Consider the following 24,148-nt stretch of genomic DNA (forward strand, 5'->3'; position numbering starts at 1 on the left):
TTCAGTTCTCTTTTTCTCTTGTTGTTTTCTTTTGGGGAAAAGAAAAAAACAGCACAAAAACCAGAGCTGCTTTTCCTACTTTGTCACAGCTGGTTACCAATCAATCTCAATTCATGGTGCAGTGATGATAGCACATGATGTCCAGGGGCCAGATATGATTGGGTTACATTTTTCAGCAATGTTCATATCAGGAAAAGAGAAAAAAAGATATCTTTATAGCGGGGACTGTCAACACATGATTGGACCACTGTCATTAATCAAACCTGGCAACAATGACTGCATTTATACAGGTCTGAGACTGGCATATTTCACAATCAGAATCACCGAATTTCTGTTAGGATTTCCTCAACCAGTAAAGTTGTTTCATGGTTGTTTTTTCCTTATTTTTAATTAAAGTCAGAAAATACCTCCTGCATGTTGATCATATCTGAAAACTAGCTCTTTTATACCAAAGTATGCTCTGGTTACTACAGATTTATTCTCCACTATGTAAAGAAGGGGCTTCCCAGGTGGCTCTGTGGTAAAAAAAAAGAAAAAAAATTTCCAATGCAGGAGATGGAGGAGACACGGGTTTGATCCTTGGGTTGGGAAGATGCTCTGGAGAAGGAAATGGCAACCTGCTCCTGCAATCTTGCCTGGGAAACCCATGGACAGAGGAGCCTAGCGGGCTACAGTCGATGGGGTTGCAAAAGAGTCAGATATGACTTAGCGACACAACAACAGCAATAAGAGCTAATCAGAAAATTGTAGCTACATTCGATTGTTTAATAAAACAATAATTTTAAACTGTATATATTTTGGGAAACACACTTGTGAACCTTCTATGATTACAGTTGGTTTTAGAGTAATACTGAGAAAAAAATATTGGTAAAAGTTACTTTCTGTATTGGTTTTGCCATGTATCAAAATGAATCCACCACAGGTATACATGTGGTGGATTCATTTTGATACATGGCAAAACCAATACAATATTGTAAAGTTAAAAAATAAAATTAAAATTAAAAAAAAGAAAAGGGAAAAAAATAAAAATAAAAAACAGTACATAAAAAAAAATGTTACTTTCTGAAGTTTTTGAGATACAGAGTTTGATGTAGAAATACACACCTGCCCAAAGCATATGCACTGCTACTGCTGCTGCTGCTGCTAAGTCACTTCAGTCGTGTCCGACTCTGTGAGACCCCATAGACGGCAGCCCACCAGGCTCCCCCGTCCCTGGGATTCTGGCAAGAACACTGGAATGGGTTGCCATTGCCTTCTCCAATGCATGAAAGTGAAAAGTGAAAGTTAAGGCGCTCAGTCATGTCCGACTCTACCACATGCACACAGAGCAGTAAACACACACATCAAATGAGAAAGAGTGTTGCTTTGTGTTAGAAAAATGAATGGACACTGACGCACAGGACATCGATTTCAATCTATTTATAACTCAAGACCACAATCTCAGTATCTTCTTTTATAAAATGGTGTTTGGAAATAGGCATTTTCTTTAAGTCATTTATTGTTGTGAAATCTTATATGAATCTCCGCTGTAAACTGTTAAGATCTCATTAAATACAAGGATCTGTTATTTATAATCATTTATATTAGTAATATTTGCTCTCTAGGGAAAATTAATATTTCCCAGTTATCCAATCAAATAGTGTAAAGCATCAATGAGATTAGTATTACCAGAAAGAAATAAAAGAAATAAGGTCACAGTTATTGGACCTGTGGAAATATTTGACATCTAATTGCTTGTGAAACATGTACTTTTAGGAGGCAAATTATGTCTCGGAGACATCGTGACCTGTTAGAGAAAGCAGAGATTGGTAGTAGATAGTCATGACAGTTTTCCCCCTGACTATAATTGTCTCAACGTGTGTGGCCTTAGGAAAGGAACTTTATCATATTTTGCCTCAGATTGCCTAAATGTAAAAGTAGCAATGAGCTAAATGTTTACCTCTTTCTGGGTTTTGAAGCTACTTACACATAATTTCTTTAAAACCAACCCTCATATATCTTAAATTTTTGGAGGTAAGAGCTGATTTGATCACAACTATACGTTGGTCATTTCTCTGACCTGAGACGCATCTTACTGTGATTTCTCTGACCTGAGACGCATCTTACTGTGGAAATTGACAAAGGTACCGTGGCATGCTTCAGTCTCCTGGATGGTGGGTATTGTCAGGGCTCAGGCTGCAGACTGGTACATTGTTTCAGTCATGTTGCAAGGAGCAGCACTGTCTCCAGTTGTACAGTTGAATTAGATCCCCATAGGCACTTTTATGAAGATGAAAAAGTGTGTACTTTGGAGGAAGACAGACCTTAAAATCCAAATTTCTATGTAAAAGTGTCAAAATTTTAAATACCAGTTATTTCAATAATTTTAAAACAGTAGCAGACCGAAACACACATACACACACAACTTGCTTTCATACAGATTTCAGTCCACAAATGAGCACATTGCAATTAGGACTTTACAGTATCTAGTATAAATTTCTGTATTCATACCATGAGGCTTGAAATTCTAGTAACAACTCAATTTTGTGGGAGCAGCTGCCATTTGGGTAGTATATCCTTTTAATTTCCCTCTATAGAATCATTTATTATGACTTTTTAAAAAATGAATCTTTATACTTTCTCTTTGTTGAAAGTTGTAACCACTGTAATATAGTTGATGAAGAATGTGCCAGGAGAGCTAGTATTTAATACCGTCTAAACTTTTGCTACCAATGAATTCCTAGACTCTGAATAGTAAAGTGTTATTTTTATAATCTTAAAATGAGGACATTATACTAGACACAATAACTTTTCAAATTTTCCCTGTGTCTCAGAATTTATAATCTGCTGGTTTCTAGGAATAACCAGGATCCATGTATTCTCTTATTTTTCATAATTAAACATCCTTTCCCCCTCTTATCCTAAAAGTATTTTATTTAAGCTTTAAGAATCTTTAATATTGATATTTGGGGATTTTTGTAAGTATTTCCATGTTCACAGATTCATATTCTTCATGGTTTTCTAGACTTAAATAGTATTTTTTGAAGTTATTATTTTTACACATGAAGAGTTTACACATGAAAACCTGTCACCTTTTCAATTTTTATGTCTGTAATTCCTTTCTTGATATGTAGGGAGTAAAACTGAACATTATATTCCAGGTTCCATTATACCATATTTTATAAAAGTGTAAAAATAAGCTATGTAATTTCTCGTTGAAGTTTATATGCCTAAATTGTCTAATTTTCTAAATAGGATATAGTACCTTTATTCCTTACCTACCAAAATTATAAGAATATATTAAAAAGTATATTTAAGAACACCATGCAAATATATTTTATTGTCATTATTTTAATAATGTAATTAAAACCACTCTAGTTGCTGAAATAATTTTAATATACTCAAAAGAATTGAACAAAGCACAAAACTTGACTTGGTTCTCCTGTAGTCCTCACATTTGTTTAAAATAGTCTCCTAGAATTATTTATTTTGGTGCAGAGAGTTTTGTTTTTCATGTTACTAATTTACATACAGAAATTTATAATGATAATATGTAACTCAAATGTCTAGATTCCTGGTCAGGATTTGCTGACTCCTTTATTTTAACTCTATCTCCATGGTAGCATTTATGTATTAAGTTTTCTGAGGGTTAACATTTATAATATTTTGTTTGAGTTAACCTACACTTCAGAACTAATTGCTGATATATAAAATTAATAGCATTACTTTGTTCCTTGATATAATACAGTTCTGTATTTCGTGTTAATTTACCTTTTAGTTTACTAATAACCATGAAAGAACTACTGAAGAATTGTAAGCATTTGTTGGATGGTTCATGATACACCCAATAAGCATTCATTGAGCATATCCAAGATGTCAGGTGCTATTTGCTGGGCTTCGGGGTATATGGTATAGAACAAGAGAGAACCAGTTATTGTTCTCACGGAGCATACGTGCTCTTGAAAACTAGGAAGACAATAAACAAGCAAGCAAATGCTTGATAGAGGTATATTCTGTGAAGATAAAAAGTATTCAATGTAATGAAAATATGAAAACAAAGAATAAAAACAACTAAAAATAATTTGAGAAAGTAACTGATGAGCAGAGAACTACTTTACATTGTTTGGACAGGAAGACATCTTTGAGTGGATATCTGGGCTATCTTGAAAGTCAAGAATGATCAGCAATGAACACTGCAGGGGAAGGGCATTCCCTGAAATTATAAGAGAAGTACAGAGAGACAGTGATAATTAGGTAGTTATGTTCAGCAAAGGGAAGAAGGCCACATGGTTAGAAGAAAGTGAGCAAGAAGTTGGATACATCATCATCAGAAAGTCTCGAAAACCAGAGTCTGCTCTTAAACACTTGGTTATGCTCTTGGATGCTAAAAGCTCTATGTTGGGACTGTGGCTGTAGCAGTGAGTGAAGCAGACAGGATCTCACCTTTATCAAAATTGGGTTTATCAAAATAGACAATACAAAATGTGAGCAAGTGCAAAATGATTGGTGTAGCAATCTTTTGTTTGTTTGTTTGTTTGCTCTCTGGGGGTTGGTGGTAGGTTTTTGTTTGTTTTGTTTTGAGGAGGAAATAATCATAGTTTTCTAGTGAGGTAATGGATAGCTTCAAACAAGAGTGATGGATAATAAGGCTTCCCTCATGACTTGCTGCTAAGTCTCTTCAGTCGTGTCCGACTCTGTGCGACCCCAGAGATGACAGCCCACCAGGCTCCCCCGTCCCTGGGATTCTCCAGGCAAGAACACTGGAGTGGGTTGCCATTTCCTTCTCCAATGCATGAAAGTGAAAAGTGAAAGTGAAGTCGCTCAGTCGTGTCTGACCCTTAGCTACCCCATGGACTGCAGCCTACCAGGCTCCTCTGCCCATGGAATTTTCCAGGCAAGAGTACTGGAGTGGAGTGCCATTGCCTTCTCCACCCTCATGACTTATGACATTGTAAATCAGTGAAAGTTTAACCCAAAACATGCAGACAATAGACAGAACTTTTATTAGGCCCATGCCTCAACTTGAAAATCATGATAAACTGTTTTATTCTTTTAGCTGAAGCTGGAAGTAGAGAAAATCTAATTATAACACTCTTCATTGAAAGCCTAAAATGTTTCTTGGTCCTTAAAGCAATAGAAAGTCAGTTAGTTGTGATCATCTAGAACCAATTAAAGTAATATTTTGGAAGTATAGCTTTAACAGTGTGGTGTGTATGGGAAAGACAGTCAGTGTGATCACCTAGAAGCTATTGCAAAATTGTGTGTGTGAAATAACAAAGAACATCAGTGAAAATCAAGAAGAAAAATCAGATATGAAAAGAATGTAAAGATACCTTCTTTATTTGAATAATTTCTTTGAATCTAATAAGAGTATATTCATATGCAACCTCTTAAAAATTCATGTTAGAATTTTTTAGAATTTTTTTCTGAACTAGTATGTCAGTGTAGTTGTTAAAGAATAGAAGTGTGACAATGCTGCTGCTGCTGCTGCTGCTAAGTCGCTTCAGTCGTGTCTGACTCTGTGCGACCCCATAGATGGCAGCCCACCAGGCTCCCCCGTCCCTGGGATTCTCCAGGCAAGAACACTGGAGTGGGTTGCCATTGCCTTCTCCAAGTGTGACAATAAATGTTTGTTAAAGAGCTGAGGGTGTGCATTTCCAGAAATCACTCGAAGTCATGTTGATGTTTTAAATGTTAATGCCGCTAATTTAAAAAAATTATTCTTAATTATTTTAGCCAAAGTCCCTTTTGTCAGTTTGCCAACAAATAAGAGAATTTTCTTCTTTAATATATTTCAGCTCTATTATATTCACAGTGCCTAAAAATAAATCATATATTTGAAGGTAGTGTAACTTACAAAATATAACTCACCAAGAAACTGAAACACACACTAATATTATACTAAGATCTATCAGAAAAAGCCAAAGTATTAATAATGCTGTTGATGGTTTTGATGCAGAGTTGTATAGACACCTAAATTATAGGTAATTGATAATCAAACAGCTAGAGATCAGATATGAAATTATTGATCCTATTAGCAATACCTTTAATCAAAGTAGTTATACTTGATGACTGAATGTTGTGTGTGTGTGTGTTTTATTTTAGGTAAAATACAGTATAAAAGAGAAAAATGAAGGTGAATACTAAGTGTTGTCTAAATGCAACCAATGTTATTGAATAAAGCCAATCCATATTCTACACAGGTATGACATCAAAGATGATTACACACTGAGAATTAAAAAGGCAATGAGTACAGATGAAGGCACCTATATGTGTATTGCGGAGAATCGGGTTGGAAAAGTAGAAGCTTCTGCTACCCTCACAGTCCGAGGTAAGAGACTTAAGATGTGAAATATAACTGAACTAGCAGACTAATATTTGGTTAAATTGGTAAGTGAACTCATAATCAAAATAATAGCTTGCACTGTTTTATTAGTACATAAAATGCCTGGATTTTGTGTCCTCTCCATTTTTAATTGAAATAAAATTACTTTCAAATTTGGATTTGAAAGGATGTGCATTTGAAGTGATTAATTTTTATTTAATAAATAACAGCTAACAGTTTAAAATTAAATCTGAAAAATAAAAAAGATGTACACTAATCTTTTGTGTTTCCATTGTTTTGATCTAATTACAGCTTTTAAATGTCACTAGTTTCAAAGATACTCAGTTTTCTGTTTACTAGATTGTCACTTTATACTAGGAGACAATTTTCTTGAAATTCTTTTTCATTTCAGCATTCAAAAAGCAATCTGAAAAAAAAAAACAAAAACCTAACACTGCTTCCAAAGGTGGAAAATGGATACAAAGGAACTCCCACGTTGAGGAAATCTGATTTAGAGAGTGATTTGTGAAGTCCGTTGGCCTTAAATAATTGAAATAGTCAGTGCTGCTCCTGTATTAGCTTTCACTTTCTGGGTGTCATGCACTTTCTCAGTCATGGAATAATTTCCATTTATAGACTCCCTGCCATTGCTTATAAGGGAAAGAAAGCATTACTTAACCCTACAGTGAGCTAGAATGAATTAAGCGTCTTCCTGGCAGTGCATGTTGATCCACAGGAGTAAATTATATAGCCCAAGGTACCAAATAGTACGTGTGCACAGCTACACTTACCTTTGCCAAATAGATATTACCCATGGCATTGTGTACACTCACAGGACTTAACAGAGATCAGCAAGTACATCCATTGCTCAGTCTTTCAGCCTTTCATCCCTCAGCTGATGCCTCCTCCTCCCATCACTCTCAATAAAGAAGTTTGACTGCAAGTTTACATCCATGTCTCAGTTGTATTTCACTTTGTCTAGTCAGACCTCAGCCTTGTGCAGTTTTACTTGCAGTTTACACAAGATTAGGTGAAAGGCTTGGAAGAATTTGGATTGGCAAGAAGTATGTGAGGGACTCTCAGACTGGTCTTCTATCTGGTAAGAAAAATGATTTTTGCATGATGTATAATTTGGGCTTCCCTTGCGGCTCAGATGGTAAAGAATCTGCCAGCAATGCAGGAGACCCAGGTTCGATACTTGGGTCGGGAAGATCCCCTGGAGGAGGAAATGGTAACCCACTCTAGTATTCTTGCCTGGAAAATTCCATGGACAGAGGAGCCAGGGGTCGCAGAGAGTCAGGCATGACTGAGCAACTAACACACATTATTTGGGCATCATATCATTAAAAAAAAACAAAAACTTATCTTCCTCCAGGTAATTATTAGGAGACATTCTGAATGTTTAGATGATTCTGGATACCTAGAAAAATATTGGTGATTTCCAAACTTCTTAATCACTCTGTTCCTCTTCCACTTAATTCATTTTCCTCCTTCCAGACATTCTAGGTTGGACTTAGATGCAGAATAAATTTAAACAAAATTGGCAAGCCAGTTGTTTAAAAATATTTTCATTTCTTTAAAAAGCTATGAACATACACCAATCAAATATATATATACATATACATATATATATATATATACTGATAATATATGAGCAAAATCTGAAAGCCTTTGTAAGCCTCTTCACTATGGTTAATCTACATTTTCTGGTAGATAATATGTATATGTATATATATTTATTTGCTTTTATCTAGTCAGCCCTTTGCAAAAGCAATTCACCTGACCATATTTCCCCTGAACTTTGTTTGTTTACTTTTTCTGAAGTAAGTGGAAAAAATAAACAACTCACCAAGAAATGTTCTAGTCAAAAAATATTTGGTGACCAAATAAATGGTGAGAAATGTGAGGAGTTGTTTGTTTATAGAAGCAAGAGGGTTCCTTTTATACTTGAATGCTTGGATGAATGAGATTTGAAGTGGTCTGTTCGCTTTAAGATACTTCCCCAGCTAATTATTTTCATAATTTGTTGAAAATTTCAGGTTTACTATTTCATTTAGCAAAGCCTGCTCCTCCTCAGTGGATGTTTGAAGCTAATGTACAAAACAGATAGGAAGAGTTGTTTGTTCTCAATAGGACTTTTTTTTAAAAGCAGCAAACCTTAATGATCTCTCCCCTGATGTGTGTCCTAAAGATGCATTAGAGAGTTTAATCTATTTGGTATTTATTTTCATCTGACTAATGTGTCAAAAACAGGGTTAAAGAATAAAAATCCCCATAATATAATAGACTGTGGAGTAAAAATTGTTTAAAAACATTAGGAAAAGCGGTTGGGATTTCTCATGCTAAGAGGTTAACAGGGAAAAAAAAACCATTATCTGCAGCTTAGTATTTTACACTCATTTTTCCATGCACGTAAATGAAATGTTCAACCCTTCTCTGGATTGTTTTATCAGAACAGGGTCAACTGACCAAAGAGGGCCACATCCATTTTCATCCATTTAACGCAAGGACACAGTTTAGTATAATTTGCTGATTTTGAAAACATCCACTGCTGTTTTTTTTTTCCCCCTCAGGATGAAATGTTGCTTTGTGACAAAGACAATAAGTTTTATTGTGATGTTTCTGCTGAAATTTTATCATGATATTTACTTTATCCAATTTTGGAAAAGAAAAAGAAAGAAAGTTTTATAATCAAAATTTTAAACAGACTTACTCAGTTGTTTTCCACTTCAGAAATATGGTGAAAATAGACTATAAAATTAAACATAGTAGCAAGTAGTTCTCTTTGCTGACCAGACAAACATAAAATTAGAAAGATATTTCTAGACAACAGTAAGCCTCCTGATATTTATATTCTTATCAAGTAATTCACGGTCTGATAGAACATTTGAACGTGGCTCCAAAATAAGTGAACACAAACTGCATATTTGTAAACACGTTTTTCCCATTTTTTTAATTGCTTAAGTTGGCTTCGCCTAAACAAGGCTTATTAGGAAAACTTGAACAATTTCAAAAACTATTTCTAGAGCACTAAAGTTCTAATTTTCTTGGAATTACCTGAGACTAAATGAAACAGAAATGTATTTTCTTTCTTTAAACATGATTTCTTACCATTTCTTTTTCCTTTTGTCTCTTTATACTCAAAATGGCTTTTTGTTTCTAAAGGAAACATTATGTTTCAGATTCAAAAGTGGCACCTGAAAAATAAAATTCAAAAATTAGAAACTAAGTTCTTTTTCTACTACACATTTGCAAAACTGAGAACTCTTATTCGTTAGAATAAGGCACAAATTTATTTATTTTTTTTTCTTTTTTAACTTACAATATTGTATTGGTTTTGCCATATATCAACATGAATCCTGTATACAAGACAGCAAAAGAGTCACTGATGTATAGAACAGTCTTTTGGCACAAATTTATTGTTAGTCTGTTGTGTTTTTAGTTGTTATTGTTGTGTGCCCCTCCGAAAAAAGAAAGAAATTATTGTGTATAGTTCAGCTTACTTTCTTCCTCTTGCTGTAGTAAATCCTCTATAGACTCTAGGACACGCTAAGAGTTTCACCAAGCTGAACTTTCACCAAGCTGAATTTTCATTCAGTTGCTATAATTGCTTTATTCTTCTTTGAATGGTCTTCCCCCCTTTAATTGTGAATAATATCCTAAGACCATGAATCTTATAGAGAAGAAGTTCCAGAACAGTTTCAAAGATTCCACAGAGCTAGAATTGTGATGTATTTGTCGAGTGAGTGAATGAATGTCTGTAGATATGGTTTCAATGGCTGTATCTGTCTCACCATGCCCAAGAAGAAATCAAGACAAAACTACTCACAAGTTGAGGGTTACATTGTGTTTGCACTAGAGCTTTATCCACTGGGATATGAGTGAAGCACTTGTTTGTTGAATAAATTTATATTTTGAAATGTAAGTTTTCATAAAAGTTCAAATGCTACTAAATTGATTTCTTCTTCCTTTGAATAATGGGGCCATATGTTTTATATTTGCCTATTGCTTTTATACAAAGTGGTTTACTATCTAAATTGACTTGGCAATATTCTTTTTACAGAAAGTATTATTAAGCCCATGTGTGTCTCTTTCAATTTCTGTGCATTTATAAAAGGGGTAGCCTATTTCAATTGATTTTAGTGATTGAAAGTTATGGAATAATAAAAAATAATAATTTGTTGAAGCAGCAGTTTGAAAGCCATTCTCTGTGTGAACAAGAATCAATTTGTCAGTCATTGTTTCCTGCCCTCTGCCAAAAAAAGAAAAGAGCTTAACAGTGGTTAGAGAGCTCCTCAGTTGAAATCTCTAAGGATGTTCCAACCTATTTGTTATATTTTCATCCACCCTGTCCACGGATGAAAAGTGATGTGATCTTAACTTATTACTGGCTGAAAAGCAGCGTCAGGGGCTTTTTCTGTAGTCCCTGTAATGGTTCTGACTAACCATGCTTAAAATCCAATTGCTATTTAAATCAGACAGTGAGGCCTTCTTTTATTGACATGACATTTGCTAGTCTGTGACTTGAATAGTTATATTCATCAGGTTCTTAACTTTGGGATAACACAAGGCTGTTAAAAAGATCTTTGAAATAATAACTGTAGTAAGTGATGATGATGATAAGACCTCATGTATAATATCTGTCAAATTGCTTAGAGTTAATCTCAGCATGCAAAGTAATTGTTTTCTTAGACTTGTATTTATAATGTTCAGTTTTTATCAAGCTAGGACATCATGTTCATACTTGAATAATGACACTAGAAATCACCCTACTGTCCATACTTAAATGTAACATTACACATCATGCATTCTGATAATTTTCTTTTCTTTCTTTTTTTTTAATTTCTTTTTTATGTTTTCACCACACCATTGTAATGTCTACAGCTCGCCCTGTGGGTAAGTAGCCATCCTTCTATCCATTTCGCATGGCTTTGTATAATGCTTCATAGCTCATACATATTAGGATATGACAGATTGAAATACATGTGTTCACCCTTGTTAAAATATTACTTGAAGGACTGTCTGCTGTAAAAGTTGCTTCTGACTTTTTCATCACTGTACTAAGCCATGTAGTTACTTTTTATTACTCTGCAATTAATAGGTAAAATTTTCATGTGAAAGAATATGTGAATGGTGAATATTATATACTGCTAACTTTTCTTGAGAAAATTACACTTCAGTTTTCTTGCGTGAGTCAAATCATTATGTTTGATATTTGTTAAGATGAAAGATTATGAACTAGATTAAGAAGTTTTATTATTTTATGCACATATATTTTAAGCTGCTTGGAGTCTCCGCTTTGTAAGGGTTATTTTTTACTGCTGCACACTTTTATCTGCATGCCACTTAAACAAACTTTAGTAGAATGCTTCAAGTTATTGTAAGTCGATGCTTACACCTAGAAGAAAATGGAGTGATGATCTGTGTCCTTTGGCATGGAAAATTAATTGACTATATCATTCTTCATTTGGCTTTGCAAAACTGAAATTAACAGCTTGTGCTTGCATTAATTTAAGTGGTAATTATTTTTAAACAGAGATAAAATATTTTTTAATAAACTTTCTGCATTTCTTTTAAAGTTTAGCTTAACCTATCAAGAAATGTGTTTGAATAAAAAAAATCTTGGTAATTGTGTTAAAAGTAAATAGATATATGCTTAAATGGATTGCTTCTTTAATATACAAAGAGGTACTTTAATAAGTTTTTCAATTTGACAGAGCTATATATCTTCGTCACCCAACTTCAAAAGCTTCGTTAATATACTGGCTTGACATTATTAACATTTGGTATACAGTCATCCAGATTCATAACCTTTTTCCCCCATTGGTTGAAACATTCACAGACATTATTGTTATGTAATATCTTCTTATATAGATAGCAAATACAGTAAAGAGAACTTTGGCTTCCTAATCTGAATTTCTGTTCTGCTATTTCCAAGCAGAACTTCATTTGTCAGTTATTCAACATTCCTAATCCCCAGTCACTTCCTGTATAAAATTGAGAGAAAAGTCCTTACTTATCAGAACTAATGTAGGAATAAATTGAATTCAAGATTGACCATATATGTGAAAAGTTTTGTATGTCAACATTGGTTAACACATTTCTATTTTCTGAGACATATTATTTCACATTTCAGTATTTCTGGAATATACTTATGGCTTATCATTAATTTCAACATAAACCATAGACATTTTTTCCTTAAAACACCATTTAATTGATCATACTTTTTACAACTGATACTTTTAGAAGGTTAAGGAATATATTATAGTTTTTGCATTTGCAAGAATTCATATAGATAGAAAAAAAAAGAATTCATATTGATAAGTTTACATATTTATGGTATGACATCAAAAATTAAGAAGTGGGAAAGAATAAAATAATAACCTTACAAATTAACAGGAAAAATCACATTAAATTATAGATCTTTGTATATAAAAATTTTATGCCAATAAACCATGACCACTTGATCTATATTATTTTGCAAGTTCCCAAAACATAGAACAATATGTTAATAATTTTCAGTATATAAAAACTCTTGAATAAAAATACATTGATTAGAAAATATGATGTATGCAGGGTATTAGATGTATTTGTAACCTACAAAGCAATTCAAAATTTATTTCTGTTTTTATTCTTTTTCAAAATGATTTCTTAAATTCCCATTGGACAGGAACTAAAGAATAGCTTCTTGACACATTGTACTTTATTCTGGGAAAGTCTGTCATTTCATAAATCTTTCTTGAATGACATGACAGTGTTCAGAGATATGAAGAACTATACTTTAAACTTGACAACTACTATTAATTTGGGAAACTGAATGTTTGATATGCTTTTATTGGATCACCAAAGAAGACTGATAATGAGGAAATTATTTGCTTTTTCTTTGCATCAATTTTTTACATCAATTTTAATTCAAGAATTATAGATATGGCAACTTTTATTGTAAGGTTAGAAGATACAAATTAAGTAAAATCTTGAATTAAACATTCAGATGCTAGAAAACTACATTATTAATATTTGTTAATAGACTAAATGTCTTTTAACTTTGAAAGTCTTAGCAGTAGCATAAACAGTGTTCTACAAAGTAGAAACCACAGAAAGCAGAGGAAAATCCATCTTCGATGCTAGTATAAACTATGTGAAGAAATATGTACCAAATGTATAAGATTTAGAGAAAATTCAGTGGGTAGTTCCTATCTAAAGCTTTTAAAAGAAAATTAGAAATATATGCAGATTCTGGAATACTTATAGATTCAGAAATCAATCATTACATTCCATACCAGATGAAGCTTGGTAGTCTGTGGGGAAAACCCTTTTAGAAATCATTGTAAACTTCCAAACTGGGTAACTCTTATAAGCTGCATATGAGTCAAAGAATTGGAAACTCTATGCAATTTACAGTGGGAATAAACACCTTCTTTGCTGTACTTTTGAGAGGATGAGAAACACTCTTGAGTTTGAGGATCTTCAATGTGAAAAATCTTACTGAAAGCAAACAATCACATAAGTACCAACCGAAGAAAGTGTTCTCAGATTTCACTTCTCATGTGCATTGTCATCAACACCTCCAAGAGTCCTGGAATCTAACTTCCTTAGTTATCTTTACCACAGAATCTCGACAAATGCCACTTTAGTCATTAAAAATCCACCAGCCCATTCTGTGATGTTGACTTTTCTCTGTCCCAACGGCATTTTTTATATGAGAAGCAAAAGTACATCCTAGGGCATAGTTAAGTCTGAATGTTGAAATATTCATTTGTTTGTTTGGAAAACTCTTATGATGAGGGAACTAACAGAAGACAAGGTTCTAAATAGGGATAAATATCTTGCTTCCTATGCCCATCTGTCTTATTTTCTATTGGAAGTCTTTCCCAAGCTTAAAAATAAAAAAGAACATCTATTTTGGAGATGGGCAACACATTTTTTTCCTAGCAGCAACTCAAAACATGATGAGTAATTTGGAAAAGAACTGTCAAATCTACCAGCTGCCTTGCATGTGATGGTGAGGCCTGCTTCGTTTTGTGTCTTATATACCATCTGCCACATACTGATTGCCTCCAGTATGGAAACGAAAAGCTGGGTATATCAGGTGAAACTCATTTCACATCAAAAACAAATTGACAATACACAACATTATAGAAACTTACAATTATTTCCTAATTTAGTAACTCAAAAGTATGTTTCTTTCTATAGAATATAATTGGCCACACAGGAGTGTGTAAGTATGCTGCTGCTGCTGCTGAGTCGCTTCAGTCGTGTGTGACCCCATAGACAACAGCCCACCAGGCTCCACCGTCCCTGGGATAGGCATGTAAACGTTTCGGGCAAAATTCCCATCTTTTATTATTATTATTTTGAAGATGCAGCCACTGTTTAAACAGAAATCTTTCGGGACATATTTTTTCAATCTTTGTTTAAACACAAAAATTAACATAACCTCATTTTAGAAAGTTCTGTTTCAAGTTGAAGTGGAGTTTTTTCTTTCCTATAACATGCTCTGAAGCATTTTATTGAGGCCACTAAAAAGTCCAATAAAAAGTGAGTGCCTGGAAAAATTCATTCAGAAAATATTATGCTATAAAGCAGATACTACTTTAAAAATAATACAACTGGTTTTTCAACACCTCCACCCTCCACCCCACCTTGAAATTTGGAAAACTATGTGCAGGATATAATTTAACTTAATAATGGAAATATTACAGTTTTGTGTTTTTTTTTTTAAATCAGTAACTAGATAGATACTATATATGAATCCTCTCATGTCAAGGTCAGCTTTTCTGCAAAAGACCTCCCAAGCATCTCTTAGGAGGAAACCTCTGGTGGCTCAGAGGTTAAAGCGTCTGCCTGGAATGCGGGAGACCTGGGTTTGATCCCTGGGTCGGGAAAATCCCCTGGAGAAAGAAATGTCAACCCACTCCAGTACTCTTGCCTGGAGAATCCCATGGAGGGAGGAGCCTGGTAGGCTACAGTCCATGGGGTCACAAACAGTCGGACACGACTAAACGACTTCACTTTCTTTCTTTCTATACTTGTATTCTCTGCAGCCTTTCTTCTTTGGACAAGCTGTTACCCCAAGACCTGAAGTGATCATCTCTCTCCTAGGAGCCCTTAATGTGTCCTGCACCTGGCACTAATTAGCTACTTTATGCAGACTCCCATTTAATTTTTATTAAGTATCACATTTTTCATGGCTCCATATGTTTTGATTAAATAGTAGGTTAAAAATGCATTCAATTGTGTATATTCTAACAGTGTTCCCATGATGTGAAACATTTAAAATATCTTTAGCTAATGCTAATTTTTAAAGTGAAAAATCAAGTCCTGGTTACTTCTCATGCTTGGTTGGTCACTTGATTCTTTTGGAAGCATCTTTTGTGTTTGACAATGTCTGTTCAATGCCTCTAATTTGAAGGGTAGGTATAAATTTATTGAGTCATTTTTTTTTCTCAGACTTTCAATTGTCTTCATATTGAATAATTCTGTAGTGAAATTCAAGGCTCACAAAATATTTTTATCCTCAGTGGGATACCCTTTTATGAATACTAATATGAATATCAATATATTCCCTTCTTTCAGTAACTTTGCTGGGTTATACCTTGAGCCTGATCACCTGTGTCTAATGTTCCTGGAACAGCACAACCCCTTAAATCTACAGATTCATGTTTTAATTTACTTTATTTAAATATGATTTCTTCTGTTTTATCTCTGGGTATTTTTCCTTTCTCAGTTCTTTTCCTCAAATACATCAGTTATATTGGCTTTCCTTTGTCTCAATTCCGTATTTGTTAACCTATCTATAATAATTTTGACATTATCATTTTTCATATTGTTTGATTTCTTAATGCCTATTTATCACCTTCCTTTTTCAGTTGCAGTTATCATTTTCCTATTTCTCAATTATATGTCTTTAAATTTTGTTAATTTCCTTGATAAGCTTGAACAAAGCATTCTTCTCCACTTGTCTTTTAGCCCCTTAACCTCTTGAGATTTTTGTTTGTGTCTTTTTTTAAGAGTGACCCTGTTGTATATAATTCTATTTAGACTATAAACAGCTATTTATTCTAAAGTATTTCTCTGTTCCCTTATGTTATATCTGGAAGATATAGATATTTATCTCCCTTTGACTAATGATTATGTTATTTTCTGTCATTCATTAGAGAAGTAATTAGTTAATATAAATTTATTGTTTTATTTAGTTTTGCATAAATCTCTTTTAGTCCCTATTTGATTAACCATCTAGTTAATGGCTAAAAACTAGAGTTTGCATGTTTGGAGAAGAGAAAGTGAAAAGTATCAGGGTCATTCAGTAACCTCTACTTAGACTCTTGAATATTTTCTCAAAAACATGTTACTTTCCTCTTGGTATGCTAATGATTTTAGTAATACAGAACAGACCACTTTAGGTTGCTGCTGCTAAGTCGCTTCAGTCGTGTCCAACTCTGTGCGGCCCCATAGATGGCAGCCCACCAGGCTCCCCTGTCCCTGGGATTCTCCAGGCAAGAACACTGGAGTGGGGTGCCATTGCCTTCTCCGCCACTTTAGGTTACCAGCTCCCTATATTCTATATAAAACCCTCTTCATCTTCCTTCATACTTCCTGCTTTGTAATGAATTGCTTTTTAGGCATACTGGTTTTTCCACAGCTATGTAACAAGTGCCCACAGATTGAGGGACTTAAACAGCACCCTTTTTAAAAAATTTATTGATTTTAATTTGAGGCTAGTTACCTTACAATATTGTGGTGGTTTTTGCCATACATTGACATGAATCGGCCATGGGTGTACATGTGTCCCCTCGTCCTGAACCCCCTTCCACTTCCCTCTCATCCCATCCCTCTAGGTTGCCCCAGTGCACCAGCTTTGAGGGCCCTGCTTCATGCATCATATTTGTGTTTTCCTCTAGCAGTTTTATAGTTTCTGGTCTTATGTTTAGACCTTTAATCCATTTTGATTTTATTTTTGTGTATGGTGTTATAAAGTGTTCTAGTTTCATTCTTTTACAAGTTGTTGACCAGTTTTCCCAGCACAACTTGTTAAAGAGATTGTCTTTTCTCCATTGTATATTCTTGCCTCCTTTGTCAAAGAGAAGGTGTCCATAGGTGCATAGATTTATCTCTGGGCTTTCTATTTTGTTCCATTAATCTATATTTCTGTCTTTAAACAGCACCCATTTTTTAGGCCACAGTTTTGTAGCTCAATCAGACTCAACTCAGTCCTCTTCTTAGCACCTCATAGGCCAGGTCAAGATGTTGATCAGGCTGAGCACTTCTCTGAAGACTCTCCAGAAGAATCCACTTCAGAATTCATGGAGGTTATTGGCAGTATTAAGTTCTTTGTAGCTGTAGCATCGATATCACCATCTTCTTGTGTGCTGCCAGCCAGAAGCTGCTCGCAGTTTGCTTGCTGACCTTTGCACGTGGTTACCACAGCCTTCAAAGTCAGCAGTGACCCCTTGAATCCTTTCAGCTGTAGAAAATCCCCTGATTGAAAGGTCTTTTGTGATTGGGTTACACCCCTAAATTAACCTTAAGGTCCCTAAGACCTATCTTAAGGTCGACTGATTAGTGACCTTAATTACATCTACAAAATCCCTTTTGTCACATAACAATCATGGGAGTAACTTCAGGAAGTGAAGGTAATGGGGGCCACCTTAAACTTTCCCTATCCATAATCGACTGGGCCTTTTTTTCCTACAGTGCCTTCTCTCCTGACTTGTGAATTTTAGTTGGTTAACTTTGAAGTCGTCTCTCATATTTCCCAAGTCTCCTTCTTAACTCCCAATCTCCTTTTCCCTATCAAGGGATGATGGAATGGGCTCTTGCAGTGTTGACAGATACTTCTTGTGAAATTGGTATTGATAAAGGATTGTGGATTGAGTCTAGTTATTGTTCATTTTCTGTGCTCATTTTCCTCCAGATTCAACCATGATTGGCAAGAGGACTTCATAATTTGTGGTTTGGTGTTACGGTAGTTTTTCCATATTATTCATTTCTTTTGTTGCATTTAATAGAGGAAGGTGGAGCAAAAAGCCTTTATTTCATTCAGTTCAGTTCAGTTCAGTTGCTCAGTCCTGTCTGACTCTCTGCAACCCCATGAATTGCAGCACGCCAGGCCTCCCTGTCCATCACCAGCTCCCAGAGTTCACTCAAACTCACATCCATCGAGTCGGTGATGCCATCCAGCCATCTCATCCTCTGTTGTCCCCTTCTCCTCCTGCCCCCAATCCCTCCCAGCATCAGAGTCTTTTCCAATGAGTCAACTCTTCGCATTAGGTAGCCAAAGTATTGAAGTTTCAGCTTTAGCATCATTCCTTCCAAAGAACACCAAGGACTGATCTCCTTTAGAATGGACTGGTTGGATCTCCTTGCAGTCCAAGGGACTCTCAAGAGTCTTCTCCAACAGCACAGTTCAAAAGCATCAATTTTTCAGCACTCAGCTATCTTCACAGTCCAACTCTCACATCCATACATGACCACTGGAAAAACCATAGCCTTGACTAGACAGACATTTGTTGGCAAAGTAATGTCTCTGCTTTTGAATATGCTATCTAGGTTGGTTATAACTTTCCTTCCAAGGAGTAAGTGCCTTTTAATTTTATGGCTGCAGTCACTATCTGCAGTGATTTTGGAGCCCAAAAAAATAAAGTCTGACACTGTTTTCACTGTGTCCCCATCTATTTCCCATGAAGTGATGGGACCAGATGCCATGATCTTAGTTTTCTGAATGATATTAACCTAAATATTAAAAATCTTTAATTTTAAACTAATTAATAAAAAACTCATTAATTTTGGAGTCTTTTCAAATAAAAATAAACAGCATGTTTACTTAGTAGTTAAAAATAAAGTACTATAAATGTCAAATATCACAGTAATGTAAAAGTCATGTTTGACTGTGACCTCATGGACTGTAGCCCGCCAGGCTCCTCTGTTTATGAAATTCTCCAGGCAAGACTACTGGAGTGGGTTGCCATTCCTTTCAAGGAATCTTCCCAACCCAGGGATCAAACCCAGGTCTCCTGCATTGCAGGCAGACTCTTTACCATCTATACCACCAGGGAGGAGTAGAAACAGTATTATGAGATTAGTATTAGAAAACTTCACTGGCTATTGTCAGAAAGAAATAGCATTAATGTGTTAATCACACCTTCTAAGAAAAATTTTCACTTCTATGCTGCTGCTAAGTCACTTCAGTCGTATGACTGTGTGTGACCCCATAGATAGCAGCCTACCAGGCCCCTCCGTCCATGGGATTTTCCAGGCAAGAGTACTGGAGTGGGTTGCCATTGCTTTCACTTCTATAAATTACAATATTTCACTGACAGAAAGATACCACCTTATATATTTATATATATATATGTCGTAAAATATATATCATGATGTACATTACACCTAAATATTATATGCATGACATTTGAATTACTACACTACTTTTTTAAATGTATGAAATGTCACTCTAGGGAATACTACATAATTAGATTCATTAAAAATATATAAACTACCAAATTAAATTAAATTAAATTTTGAATTAAAATATGTCTGAATGCCTTTTTAAATATCTCTTATGGCAAACATTACTTCCTAGATTTATTGAGGATATTATTTTCATCTCCCCTACAAAACTATTAGCTCTTTGTCAGTAAGTACATTGTTGTGTTTATCTTTCTGCTGCCTCTAGGTCTAGCACAACATTTACACATGGTAGGGGTATGCCAAGTGTTGGTGCAGTTAATTGATACACACATATGCACACATAGGTAATACTTGCCTAGAAAATGTTTATGCAAGCAGCTTTAAATAGTGCTATAAAAAGATTAAGCAACATTAATGGTAACAGGCCAATCATATAGTCCCCATTCTGCTAGTAGGAGATAAAATACAACAAAAAAGAAGGCACTAATGAGTTAGGATGGTGCCTTACTAAGCGTGTAATTAATGTTATTAAGAAACATTGCAGTTGCATATTAAAATTCCGTTAACTAAGCAGCACTTCAGCATCAGTACATTTGTTCCTTAGCTGCACGTCCCCCCACCCCGCCCTTTTTTTTTTTTTTTTTTTCTGATTGGCATCTTCATGCAATCTTTTTCTAAAAAATGAGATAATGGGATGTGATCAGCCCTCGTGGTTTAGCTGGAGTGCTGACATGACAGTTCTGGCAAGTTGACAGGTTAAGTGAGTGAAAATGGATGTCTTGTCTCACCATTTACACGAAGAGCCTTTTTTAAGCTATAGTTTTCCCTCCTCACCTCCACACTTACAACCTCTTCTACTTGCAATATTGAGGACTCTAGCTTTCCTAGTTAGTATCTAGAGAGGATTTTTTTTTTTTTTTATCACTCCTTTGACTATTTTTCTTCCCCTGGTGAAAATGAGATCTTTTTAAAGAATAATGTAAATATTGTTGTATTTAATAATTCATTTGTTTTAATAGTAATGGTATTTTCCTTGGAAATTAACGGTCTCTTAAAGAAAACAAAATTTTACTGTTTTATTGTATTTTCAGTATTTTAGTCAGGAAAGCACAGTAGAGAAGCAAAGCTACTATTGGTGAAGGACAGAATAATATGGGAAAATGTGATTTTCAAAAATCAGAATTTGTTTAAATTTTTCTCCATTTATAACTTAATTCAAGAGTTCATTAAAATCATATGTTAGATTTTAGGATGATTTCCTATAGGTAATGATTTCCTGTACTTGCCTATAATTGAAGTACAAATCTATTTTAGTAATTTCACATACACTAAAGTGTAAAATGATCTGTAAACATGTCCAGCAAAACACTTTATGTTAACTATTAAATTTACTGCAATATAGAAATATTTAATACCATTAGAGGATTACATTGGACTTGATAAAGTCAGTAAAGCCCATTTACATAGAAAAATACATGGTTACACTAGCATAAATCCTTCAGTTTAACAAACATTTACCTGATTTTCTAAAGGGGTCAGTGAAGCCAGGTGATGGTAATAGTACATTGGTGCAATCCAGAAAACTTCTGTCTCTAACATAAGGCATGTGTTTTAACCTCTGTGAGGAACAACTTCACCCTCTTCCTTTCTTACCTGCTTTATCTCAAAAGAACAAATCTATCTCTTACTGTCTCTTTTTCTGTTTCAATGCTTTCCCCAACTGTCGGAGACAACGGTCAAGTTCCTTTTGTAATGGTGGGATGTCCTGTATTACAACTCTTATCATGTTCCTCACGTTGTATCATGCTTGATTATTTTCATGTAAGTTTCCTCTGGTAGGCAGTAAGTTCCAGAGAACAGAGATCTTAGTACCCTCAGACCCTGACACTAAATAATACCAGTAAATGCTTAAACTAATTAAATGCTATTATATGAGTTAAAGTGCCAACAAACATCTGAATTTATTTCTAGTACAAATTTATTACTTTGGGGCTTCCCATAAAAAAATAAATAAATAAATAAGGTTAAGTACAAAATGTCTGTGGAGTTGTTGTTCAGTCACTCAGTCCTGTCTGACTCTTTGCAACCCCATGGACTGCAGCATGCCAGACAGGCTTCCCTGTCCTTCACCATCTTCCAGAGCTTGCTCAAACTCATGTCCATTGAGTGGGTGATGCCGTCCAACCATCTTGTCCTCTGTCATCCCCTTCTCCTCCTGCCTTCTAGCTTTCCCAGCATCAGGGTCCAGTGAAGCTGTGGAGGAGCTGTTTATTTTAACTCTGTTTTTACGTGCTTGCCGATGAGATTTAAATGTGCAAGGTATTTTGAAACAAATGAACTTATCCTTTGCAAGGGCATTCTATTTTTTCTAGATAGTTGTAGAATTATTTCATTTTCTATATTTACATTGCTCATTTTCAAGAAGAAGCATATTATCTGTGACTATAAATTAAAGAGCATGGTTTTAATCACAATCACAAAACATACACATGCTTTTCATTTGCATGTCCCACTTACCACCAAAACTCAGTACCTTTGATGCTCTTTGGACTTGCTTTCCCAGTTACTAAAACAGTCAATTTAGAAGGCCACTTACATTATTTTGTAGTTACATTAGAGAACATGTTTGACTAGCTTCACAGCCTGCTTTAGTCAACAGATTTTGAATGACCATGAGTTACTTTATTTTTCAATATTATATGAACCTACAAAAATTAGTCTTCCCATAATCAATAAATTCCACAACCGTGGTTAAAAAATATAAAGAGTATAGCTGCATAATTGGCACAGGGTTTTACTCACATACAAGGACTGAATGCAGTTGGTACATGCGAGACCTCTCATAGATGGAAAGTAGCATATGAAATCTAAATAGACAAAGTATCTAAAGATTGGGATTTGTGTCATTCAATTTTTTGACCATTTTACTTTCCATATTTATGGAAACAGTAAATAAACCTTTTAGTAGTTTTGCTTTTTCAGTTTGACATTAAAAAAGCATATATATAATGTACATCACATATAGAGAGGTAGATTATTAAATTATTGTTGAAAAAGGCATAGATATTGGTTTTTATTATGGAACAAGAATTTTTAATATTAGTTAGAAGGAAGGCACTAATGAGAAAGAAACCACATCACTCATCTAGAGGGTTTATTGCCATGGACTCAGTAAAAAACTGATTAATTGGAAAGGTACGTAATTTAGCACTTTAATAGTTTATATTTCTTAAAAACAGTGACAAATGAATAAAATGTGATTAAATTGGGTTTATAAAAATGATCATTTTAAATCCTATATCCCTACATTATATTTTTCATTATAAATGCATTGCTTCCCCTGAAATGGATTATGTGTTAATAAGTTTCAAATCAAATATTTTCATGACATTATGCATTTCCAATATTATTAACAGAAGTTCTTTGTAAATCAAGTGAAGTGTTAAATAGTAGAAATTAAATAAAATTAAATAAGTTGAAGGAACAGTCATTTATCAATTAGAAGCCGACCTATTCTGATTACTGAGTAAATATTCAACTCCTGTTTTACATTTCATGTTAATGAAGTGAATTCTTGCTGTTTCTTGGTGGGGCTAAGCCTATTAACTAATTTTTTTGTGTGAGAACTTTAGAATTGGTTATTACACAGTACCTGTGTTTTTTTGTATGTTGCTTTTGTCACTCCAGGGTGGCAGCTACTCATTTTACAGTAAGTTTTTGGTGCAGTGGGAATGATGTACAGAAGGGCATATTAAAATCAATTAGGAAATAGTTTCAAACATATTTTGTTTGACATCTCCCCACCCAGATTACTATAAGAATAAAGTAGCTCTTCCCCTTAATTTTCTATTCCAAATTATTCATTTACAGTTCACTATTTGGAGATTTTCCACACCAAATAGAGATACTATATCATTGCACAATAGTAGACAGCACACCTCACCAGTAACAGCTTACAATGGAACAGAACAATGAAGGCACTCAGGCAGTGGGCGCGGGGATAGGGGATAGAGAAATAATACAAGCAAGGGAAAGTACCTTAAAGTGGGAAGAACAGAAGAAAAGTACAAGATTAGAGTGTGTTCAGGTTAATCGTTGTTGACAAGATAGATCAAAGACTAATAGATATCAAGAAGGATTAATCACTAAAACAAGCAAATATGTATGCAAGTGATTGAAAGTAGATTCGTCTGCTGAAATGCTGGAGCTGCTTTGAGCACAGGTGAGCATGCGGATGATAGAACCCTGGGACAGCTGATGGAAGACAAAATGATACACAGAGGAGAGTGATTTACAAGCATGGCAATGGCAAGCAATAGAAAAGGCACTGTAGGTTTTGAATGAAGAATGGCTTAAAATAAGTGTACGTCAGAAAGGTTGTACTTATAAGTAGTACAGAAAGAGCAAGATTATAGATTTTATGTCCTTTAACAATAA

At 34.6% G+C, this 24,148-nt stretch overlaps 1 protein-coding gene across 17 annotated transcripts in view; it reads left to right on the top strand.

Moving 5' to 3' along the window:
• Window positions 1-24,148, top strand: part of ROBO2 (roundabout guidance receptor 2) — a 1,473,778-nt gene that overhangs the window by 1,319,612 nt on the left and 130,018 nt on the right. For 13 of the 17 annotated variants that reach the window (XM_070789313.1, XM_070789256.1, XM_070789396.1 and 10 more), the window contains exons 6-7: window positions 6,183-6,310; window positions 11,189-11,200. In XM_070789313.1, the coding sequence (XP_070645414.1) occupies window positions 6,183-6,310; window positions 11,189-11,200 (140 nt within the window). The remainder of the gene's footprint in view (window positions 1-6,182; window positions 6,311-11,188; window positions 11,201-24,148) is intronic. The other 4 variants (XM_070789548.1, XM_070789929.1, XM_070789725.1 and 1 more) reach the window with 1 other exon arrangement.

Source organism: Bos indicus, chromosome 1 (assembly GCF_029378745.1).
Source record: "Bos indicus isolate NIAB-ARS_2022 breed Sahiwal x Tharparkar chromosome 1, NIAB-ARS_B.indTharparkar_mat_pri_1.0, whole genome shotgun sequence".
In the NCBI taxonomy this organism is placed as follows: domain Eukaryota; kingdom Metazoa; phylum Chordata; class Mammalia; order Artiodactyla; family Bovidae; genus Bos; species Bos indicus.